We start from the raw sequence: 9,973 nt of genomic DNA, 5'->3' as shown, positions 1-9,973 counted from the left end.
TTTCTTGGATTTGAAACATTTCCCTCCTGTCACATGAATTATCAACTCAACCTACTTCCACACGTTCTTTTTTCCTGTGTATTGTGGACTCTCTTTCAAGTGTAGCTCCTGCTGTGGCAGGCCGCCCATGTCACCAGTTCCATGGAAGAGGCCAAACTCCCGCCGCACACCTCCTTCGGTGCAGCCCAACAGCACCCAGCTCCGAAGGAGGCCTTGTCAGGACAGCTTCTGTGGAGCTCCACATTGAAAAAAGAAAAACACTTCCCTGTGCACAGGAGGGAAGAAGCAATGCTGTTTATTAACCTACCTGTATTTTCAGAAAGGATTAAAAAACACATATTTCCTGGGACACAGAGCTGTACCAAAAGGGTTCCTTACAAAACCATTGAGGCCCTGACTGCACACAGATACACGCACCGACAGACTCGAGCCTCACGGAGAACACAACTCAACGTTTCTGCGACAACACTACCAAATCCTTATTGCATTAATGTGAGTTTTCTGTAGTCTCTTAAAAATAGTAATAAAAAATTACAAAATAATGTAAATGTAGAATTAAGCCTGAGACCATACAATCCAGTATTCTCAGTCAGATGACACTGTCAAAAGTCACGCCGCTGTCCGTGTGACTGCACAGGAGAAGTCTGTGCCCAAATGGGGCCTGAGGGCTTGCTCTCGCGGGCTCCTGTCTCAGTGTGCATGGCCCCAGGCACCTGTGCTTGTTTCCATTTCTTAGCCTGAAATTCTCCTGTAACTTCTTCACCTGCTTACATTAAATATCTAGTCTCTAGAACTTTCCTCACACAAAAGAACAAACATCTCTGTTAAATAAATTCACACGAAAGTAATAAAAGGTTTGAGAAATGTCCTATTGTACAGGTCCGCGGAGACACAGCACACACGCTCTCTCTTCGGGGCGCAGGAAGGCTGTGTGTGGTCTGTGGTCGCTGTCACACGCAGTCCTGGTGCCCTGAAGAGGAGCCTGAGGGCCAGGCCTGGAGCCACTGTGCTTGCCCATGCTGCCTGGGCCACTGGGAGGCGCTTCCAGTTCAGCTGCACAGCTGGGCAATTCTGCCCGGATCCTTGGTCGGAGTCTGGAGCCCTCAGTTGGCTAAATCGCCTTTTGGTCTTCTGAAAAAGAGACACAGAGGCAAAGGCATTCTCAGCAAGAGACCTGGCCCTCAGATCTGTCTCAGTCCCAATCCCGGTGGGGAGGACAAACACATGCAGTGAGGTCTAGGAGCAAAGCTTCTATGCACTACATCCTTCCAACATACCGCTGAGGTACAAACAACACATGACACCCTCCGTGGGTGCTGCTGTCCCGGCTGTACACGCACACATCTGCAGTGTGAGGGGCTTATCAACTCGGCCCCCAAGTCTACACATCGTTACTTACCTTCCTCCTTCCTTTGAATGAAACTAGAAGAACCAAGAGAGATTACAGTGCTTTTATACAAAGTCACAAAGTAAAGACAAGAAAATGTTTAAGAAACACCTATAATCCCACCAATGTAGAAATGAACACAGCACCTATATTTCAGACATGCCTGCATGCTTGCCTTTCTTTTTGAAACAGGGTCTGACTCTGTAGTCCAGGCTGACCTCAAGTTCACTATGTCCTCACGGCAATCCTCCTGCCTCAGCTTTCTGTGTGCTGGAGAACGGGTGTGTGCCACCATGCCCAGCCATGCTTTCTTCCTAAGGCTAGATCTCTGACTACTGCCCCTGGCAGAAGGCAATCCAGACACACCTTTTAACACTGAGTTCATTTGCATCTTTTCTTTCATGTTTCATATGATAATGGCTTTCTGTGTAATTAATGACTACATGGAGCTGACAAAACAGGCCGTGTGATCTCTATTAAAAGTAAACATATACACACAAAATAATAAAAACAGCAGGGTATATATGGACTGGCATTTCCACTGGAAGAACCACTCCACTGTCTGCTGCAAGCAGTCAAAGTTCTCCAGGTTTAGGTCAGCTGTGGGGACTACACCGGAGTCAAAGTTAAGTTCTTCATGATCTGCATAATCACAGCTTCAGTACCACTGATGGCTTATAGTTCCGACTATCAATAATTTCTTCTAGCATGTATAAAATTCAAAGACACAAGGCAATAAGAATGAGAAGGACGGCTGGCAGGATGGTTGAGACTGCTTCGATTTCTTGAGCACCTACAGTGCTGGTGTAGGTGAGTTTTATAGTAAGTATAAGGGAAATAAGATACAGTACTAATGTGCTGATCAAGAATACAATTATTAGTGTGTGGTCCTGAAAATGTAGTTCTTCTATAATAGTGGAGGCAGCATCCTGGAAACCTAACTCATAGGGGTGGGCATTGAAGATATGCAGGACTCTAACCAATGTTTAACTATGACAAAGGCACACAATGTTTTTACTAATATCTTCCTAGTTAAGAAAGCCATGGGGCCCATGGAGCTGGCTTAAAACCAGTTTAGGGGTTCAATTCTTTCCTTTTTTTTTTTGGTACTGGAGATTGAACTCACCATCTCATGCTTGCCAGGCAGGTGCTCACACCACTGAGCTAAACCCCGGCCCTGATTCTTTCCTTTCTTATCCTTAGAATTTGATGAATGTAAGTTCTTCAAATGTGTGGTATGGTGGGAGGCATCCATGAAGTCATTTTAAATTAACTGGAGTTCAATGCTTATAATTTCCTGGGGTTTTTTTGGTACTGGGGACCAAACTAATAACCTTGCTCTTGCCAGGCAGACACTTATGCCACTCAGCTAAATCCCTAGCCCAAAAAGTGGGTTTTGTTTGTTTTGGTACTAGGAATCAAACTCACCACCTCACATTTGCAAGGCAGGCGCTGTGCCACTGGGCCCTAATTTCCTGTTTTGAAGCAAATGCTTCTCAGAGTATGACAATTCTTCCTGTAACGGCTGTTAGACAGATGAAGGACCCACTGATGAGACAGTATTCCAATGTGTATGCACCTGGGAAATCAGAGTGTTGAGGGGATTACAGAGAGTCCCAGGCAGTGCTGAAGAAAGAATGTTAGGTTAATGCCAGTGACTATTCCGAAGAAGTGAATTCCTGCTCCTGCTGAATTCAGAGTACAGCTGTGAACGGTGGAACCCAATAGGCAAATCCTCTGATGGCAGCGAATAGGGCCCTATGGTAAGACACAGTGGAAATGTGTAACTAGGTAATGTGTCCTGTAAGACGGCGCCTCTTCTGGTGAGAAGACAAACCTCACGGCTTCTAACACTGCTGGGGATCATGCTACCCCCTCGGCTGCCCCCCCCACACAACCTAGCTGACACGACACTGCCACCAGCCAACAGTGAAACCAAAACCAATGCAGACCCACATGGCCCACACTGCTGAGGAGCCCTAATAATCAAGGTCTGAGCCCAACTGGAGCTGAGATGGGGGCACAGCTGGGGCCGCAGAACCAGGAGGCGCAGGGCACAGCGCCGCGGTGTCCCCAGGCAGGAGGAGCCTTCTGCTCTGCCCAGAGTCCAGAGAGGGGTCCCCAGGTCTCGCTGGGTCCCACACACCGGGGCTGTTAGGCTGTCACTGAAAGGCAGCCCTCACCCAGCATCAGGACGCCAGAGTGACCACAGCGAGGCAGAGGGGCGAAGGTGGCCACTGCTCTCTTCCCAACTGTGGTAACTGCTTTACCAAATCTTGATTTGATACCTTTGCTGCTTTTTCCCTACAGTATTTCAGGATATCTCCCACATAGCATCTAACCAGTGAATATCCTACCGTATACATTTCTAAGTATACATCAGTTTCTTTTTGAGATTTTTTTTTTTGTCTTTTTCCTTTTCATCGGTACCAGGGATTGAACTCACAACTGCCTGCTTGCAAGGCAGATGCTTATGCCACTGAGCTAAATCCCCAGCCCTCTTGAGAATTATATTTAACATAAATATTACATTGCTATGCTTAAGAAATGAACAGGAGGATGCCAAGTTCAAGGTCAGCCTGGCCAATTTAGCATCTAGACCCTGCCTCAACACAAGCAGCAGAAAAAGGACTGGGAGTCAGGTGTGGTGGTGCATGCCAATAATTCTAGCACTCAAGAGGCTGAGGCAGGAGGCAGCTGGGCTACACAGTGAGTTGAAAGCCAGCCTGAACTGTAAAGATAAAGCATCCTAAGCAAAGAGAAAAAGAACTGGACATGTAGCTCAGTGCTAAGCCCCTGGGTTCAATCCACAATACCAAACAAACAAAACCATATTATTTAATGTGCAAGTATTTAGATTTCTCCAATCATCACTTTTGGATGGTGGTGACAGTACTGCTGAACTATACCTGCAACCCTTTTTATTTTTAGGCAAGGTCTTTTTTCTTTTTCATTTTTGGAGACAAGGTCCTGCAATGTAGTTTGGAATGGCCTTGAACGCAGTGGTTCTCCTGCCTCAGCCTCTTGAATGGCCCACCACACTCAGCTTTGTTTTTATGTAAGAATTCTGTATAAAGAACGTTTTTACTTGGTAACCTGAAGGACAGTTCATAAACTAAGTCAGAACACGTATCTTCCAAGTGGCTACCTCAAGTAACAGAGTGATGAGCTGGAACTCGGGCACCTGCCAGGGATGTCTAGACGGTAACTTTCTGCAACATGACAGGGCTGTTTCACAGTCTGGCCTCCATCTCGGCCCTCTCCCTGCCCTCATCAGACTGGTCACTACTGCCGACTCCTCACGCCTCTCCTCCTTTAGTCCTCCACTTTGTCATGCCTGCTGGCCACTGACACTGCTGTGCCACCGGATGTCACGCGGTCTTTCCTTCCATACAGAAAAGTACCTTCTGAGCTGTCCCTCGCCAGGACAGAACCACAGAGCCTGCAGAGCAGGAGTCGTGTCCCTGTGACACCCTCGGGAAACCATGCACCCCTCATAGCACCCTTCTGGGATACAGTCTCCCAGGGACAGTTCTCACCACTGAGGTACACTGTAAGACGGGTTGTTTTGCTTTGCTTCCTGACACAGGCTTCGTTACACAGTCTGGGCTGGTCTTGAACTGGCACTCTTCATGCCTCGGCCTTCCGCATACTAGGATTACAGGTGGGCCACCACATCTGGCTTTTTTTCATAGCTGGCTTCTGATGTTTTTAGGGTGCTATCTAAATGGTATCTGGTTATCTGAATCAAATACTGTAAGTAAATTTTACATAATATGCAAGTGATTTAGCATATTCTGTCTATCAAAGTTGCTGACCCTAAGAAGCAGAGTGCAACGTATTAGAACAAAAGTGACTGTGAAGGGAAAGCAGGGCTGGGTGTAGAGGCGCACACCAGCAATCCCCGCACGGGGGCGCTGGGAGGAGCGCCCTGGGTTCAAGCCAGCCTGGGCTCCACAGAGTTCAAAGCCAGTGTGAAATACATACTGAGACCCTGCCGCAAGAGAAGAAAAACTGTAATTACTATTTTTTAAGATCTGGTCATAAGGAAAGATCTAAAAATTTTTTTTACAAGTTTATGTTTGCAATATGTAATAAATATACACGCTGTATGGGGAACTGGTACACATACATATTACATCATCTTTAGCAAAGTTTTATTAAAGGTAGAGAAAGAAACAGACCCTGGAGAGCAAATTTTGGGCCAAATTAAAGAAAAGGAGCAACCCCACAGCATGAGGGTGGGCTATCATGCAAGAGCAAACACAGTGGCCTCACCTGGACCCTTTTCATTCCACATAACAAAAGTCACCTAGGAAACTGGATAACCGGGGGGAATATCATGATGATGTCACTGTTGCTTGGAGTTCTCTTGTTTTTAAGACCCTGACTATGGCGTTGGGGGGAATCAGAAACATGTGTGACCTTTTCTGAGCGTTCTGGTTGCAGTAGTCTCCAGCTGAGGAACAGCTAAGTTCTGAACTTTACAGAGTGGATGAGTCTCGGCTGTGGCCTCCACACCTGCGGGACCCTGTTGCCCCGTACTGTTGCGCATGTACCGTGCAGCGCAGAAGCGGGGGCAGCGCAGTGCTTGGCCACTGCCCAGCGTGTCAGGAAGGAGGAAAAGCATGTGGCCATGTGGAGGGACTGCTGGGGAGCGCAAGTGATAATCATGGAAACACAGTGAAAATACTGTGCAAATCTGAGTTTTTAACAGTCTCCCGCAACAGAACTTGTCTGTAACTCAGGGACTGCCCTGGGATTGCACACCAGGGCTCTGTCCTGAGACACAGGCTCACCCCTTTATAGTAGTAGGGTCATACTAAGCTGCTTAGAAGGGTCTCAAATTTGTGATGCTCCTGCCTCAGCCTCCTTAGCCACAGGTATTACAAGTCACCCAGTTTTTGAAGTGTGGTGGCCCAGGCGCCTTGATAAGCTCATCACTGTCACCTGTCCTCTGGCTAAAACTCCTCAGCGATGATTTTTGGCCCAGCCATGCTCACCTGTTTTGTCTGGTGGCTTCTCTCCTCATTCTCTTAGGAGGAATCGGACACTCTACCATCTCCACCTTTGGTGAATGGCGCAGCGAGTCATTGCATTTACCTGTGGGAGTCATACCTAGAGCCAGAGAAAACGCAAAAAGTTAGCTTTAAAAACGGAAACATTCTATGAAAGAAGAGCCTCCCGAAATGTTTCTTACTTTACAAAGAGGAATTCAAGAACACTTCTGAGGATGCCTGCCACTACTCCTGGTAAGAGAATAGTTCACTATCTTCAGGCAACTCAGGGTTAGCCAAGAATTTCTTGTCCATTTAAGTTCCAGACAATTTACATTCCTTTTCTGTTGTTGTTGATTTTTTTTTTTTGTCTTTTTCGTTTTTATCGGTACCAGGGATCAAACTCACGACTGCCTGCTTGCAAGGCAGGCGCTTATGCTGCTGAGCTAAATCCCCAGCCCCTGTTCATTTGATTTTTGAGATAAGGTTTTGCAATGTAGCACAGGCTAGCCTTGACCTCCTGCTGATCCCTCCTGCCTCAGCCTCCTGAGAGCTGCAATTACCGAGCCTGCTTTTCTCTTTTTACAGCTGGTCTCTTGCTCATAAAGGTTTCTCTCTACACAAAGAAAAAGCACCTGACCGAAAGTGCACACACCGAGTTTCTGCTCTATGAGCTTCAGGCTCTTCTCTTGCTCGTCCAGCTCCTGCTTCTTCTTCTTCATGTCCGGCGTGTGCAGGTACTGCAGCTGGCCATTTAGGTCCTCGTTCACACTGCCCAGCTTGCACACGGCGGTGCGGTACTGCTGCAGGAGGTCTGCAGAGGAAGCCAGCACCTCGTTAGATCCCACCACCGCGCCCTCGCTCCGGGAAGAAGTGTTACCACCACCGAACGCTGCTACTCATACAAAGGGACTACTTGTCCTCCCCTGCTTTTGCAGCGCCAGGTCACACCAGTACTAGGTAAGCACCCCGCCACGTGGCGATGTGCTCACCCTGGGAACTGCTTTAAACTGTACAACGGTCAATGGAAGAAAACGAGATCAACAAGGAGGGCTGAGACCCCTGTAGAAGTACTTCAATCTTCTGGACTGTTCGGCTTGGTTTATTCTGTGTCATGGGATTTTCTACAGCAAAGTGCTTGGTCACTGGCTCACTCTCAAAGTTTCTATCCTGCCCCATAAAAAGTGTTCATGTGATTCCACACAGGTAAGGGAGGAGAGGAGGCAGACCGTGGAAAAGGCACTTGGGCTGCAGTATTAGAAATTACCGCTTCCCAAATAAAGGCCAGTGAGTGATAGACACCTGGAAGCGGGGGAGGGGGCAGAGGAGTCACAGTTCCCCTGACAGGACTGTGACCTTTAACACTGAACTCTCAAACCAACACTTGGTAAAATATTTAACCTTCAAACACTTAACTTTTAGTTTACATATAAAACCACAGAAGAAATTATTTGCCAAGAGCACAAAGTGAGCTATTTCACATTCAAGGGGGAAGAATGTATCCTTGGGGGGACAGGCACCCCCGCCCCTGGCAGGGGGACCAGAAGCACTTGGTCTGCAGTCCCCGCCCTGGGACCTCTGTCGGTTCCCAGACGCATGGACCAGGCATGTGCATGCTGTTAGCACACGCCCTCCGTGGTCCCACCAAGCTCTTTATCTTTGCTTTTCCTTTTAATGGTTTAGGAAAAAAGGTCTGGGCCTCAAGACTGGTTTCCCGCTGTGGGGACGCTTACAACTCCACACTCGGTCACAGTGTCCTGAGCACACACAGTGTAATGATTTCACACATGAGTGAGCTCGGCACAAATATTCAGGACTCCAGGCTGAATCCTGTTTCTTCATTTTCTTTTCTTTTTTTTTTTTTTGTCTTTTTCGTTTTTATCGGTACCAGGGATCGAACTCACAACTGCCTGCATGCAAGGCAGGCGCTTATGTCGCTGAGCTAAATCCCCAGCCCCTGAATCCTGTTTCTTACTATGGTCAGTCAGTTCTTGCTCCTGTCCTTTTTTCAAGGTGAGTTCTCACTACGCTCTCAGGATGTCCTGCTGCCATTAGCTCAAGCGATTGTACTGCTTCAGTCTCCTACGTAGCAAAGACAACAGGCAACAGGCACGTACGACGCTTGGCTTTTGTACTTTTCACATTCAAAAATCTTATATTCAACTATTTGAATAGAACATTACTTATAAACAGAAACATGGAACACTTAAGTATTTCCGATAAAGTGTACAGCGGCTTCGTATCAAACCCTGTTTGGTGTATGAAATATCATTTCATGGTGTTTACTAAACAGTCCTTCCTAATTCATTTCAAAATTCTCTGAATTTTGTCAGAGAACAATTTTTAAGAAATCACTAAACTGTTTACACGTGAGTTTAGAGCATTCATATTAACACATTTTCTGCAATTTTCAATTATCTGAAGGGGAAAAAAAACCCTGAAGCTTAAAGTATTAGGAACAGCAACAGTTTTTCTAAAAGATACATTATTTCAGTCAGAAAAGTACACAAAATAATTAGAAAAGGGTTTAAAGTTTAGAAACACTTAGAGCACTCTGAAGGGCCATCCCTGGGTAGGTATTTAAGGGTCCACGTGGCCACACAGGGCTGCCCTCCGGGTAGGACCCTGCCTGCCGCTGCAGGACGGGTGGTAGAGGTGGACATCCTGTCCCGGGCCCACAAAGCACTTAACTCCCTCCACACCTCACTCTCCAAGGCACCCTACCAACTTCATCGGCAAAACTCATCCGCACTCCAGACCACGAAAAATTACACACACACACACACACACACCCCACTTCTCAGGCCCAACCTGAGCAAGGCTTTCCCAATAAACCCCATCTCCTCTGCCAATAGCAGGGATCCGTGCTGCCCTTAGCACACAGAACGGTGGCCGCAAGGAAATTTAGGACAGGCCCTGCTCCTCAACACCAGAAGACCTGGCTCCGTGTGGACACCTGTGCCGACTCCTGCAGTTTTGGGTTTTTGGTTCCAGGAATTGAACTAAGGACCCTGAGCTTGCCAGCCACCCTGCACCTTTGCCCTCAAACCCCTCATCCAGGCTCCACGGGACCTGGACCCCAGGCCCAAACCCTGTACACCCTTGGCCTCCCTCAGATATTTGCTGACCTTGCTGTGATCTTGGCCTGCCTGTGCCTAGATGGAATTACATCTAGTTTTTCCCACAGCTCGGTCTCAGTGTATTCTCATAGGCCATTACTTAACATTACCAACCTCTGCTCTGAGTTGCCTCAAAATACATCTATCTATCCAGGAGGAAGAGGACTGAGGCTGTGTGAGGGTGGACAGAAGTGATGAGACAGTTTGCTTTGAGAGATCAGAGCTGGGTAGCAGGTCCTACACTCTACTTCTGGAAGAAGAACCACCACCTGCTCTCCTCAAAGACACAGCACTTACACAGGCCTGGTCAGCACACACACATACTCTCACTGAGCGCAGGCGGGCCACATACAGTCCCCAGAGCCCCAGCGACTGGGGAGTCCGAGGGGAGGGGATCATGTGAGCCCAGGACTTTGAGGCCAGCCTGGGCAACATGCAAAAAGGTAAATCAGTGGACTCACAAGTTACAA

General features: G+C 47.6%; 1 protein-coding gene across 1 annotated transcript in view; it reads right to left on the bottom strand.

Annotated features, from left to right (window-relative positions):
• Positions 1-279: 279 nt before the first annotated feature.
• The window catches only part of Smchd1 (structural maintenance of chromosomes flexible hinge domain containing 1), a 127,963-nt gene continuing 118,269 nt past the window's right edge, over positions 280-9,973 (bottom strand). Inside the window, exons 46-48 of the mRNA XM_063231901.1 lie at positions 7,040-7,198; positions 6,391-6,505; positions 280-1,131 (exon numbers count right to left, since the gene is read on the bottom strand). Of these exons, the coding sequence (XP_063087971.1) occupies positions 1,104-1,131; positions 6,391-6,505; positions 7,040-7,198 (302 nt within the window). The 3' untranslated portion in view covers positions 280-1,103. The remainder of the gene's footprint in view (positions 1,132-6,390; positions 6,506-7,039; positions 7,199-9,973) is intronic.

Source organism: Cavia porcellus, unplaced genomic scaffold (genome assembly GCF_034190915.1).
Source record: "Cavia porcellus strain 051 isolate PalLab524CR breed Dunkin Hartley unplaced genomic scaffold, mCavPor4.1 scaffold_20, whole genome shotgun sequence".
Lineage (NCBI taxonomy): Eukaryota > Metazoa > Chordata > Mammalia > Rodentia > Caviidae > Cavia > Cavia porcellus.
Note: the sequence above shows the minus strand (reverse complement) of the source record. Positions and strands in the feature narration are given on the sequence as shown.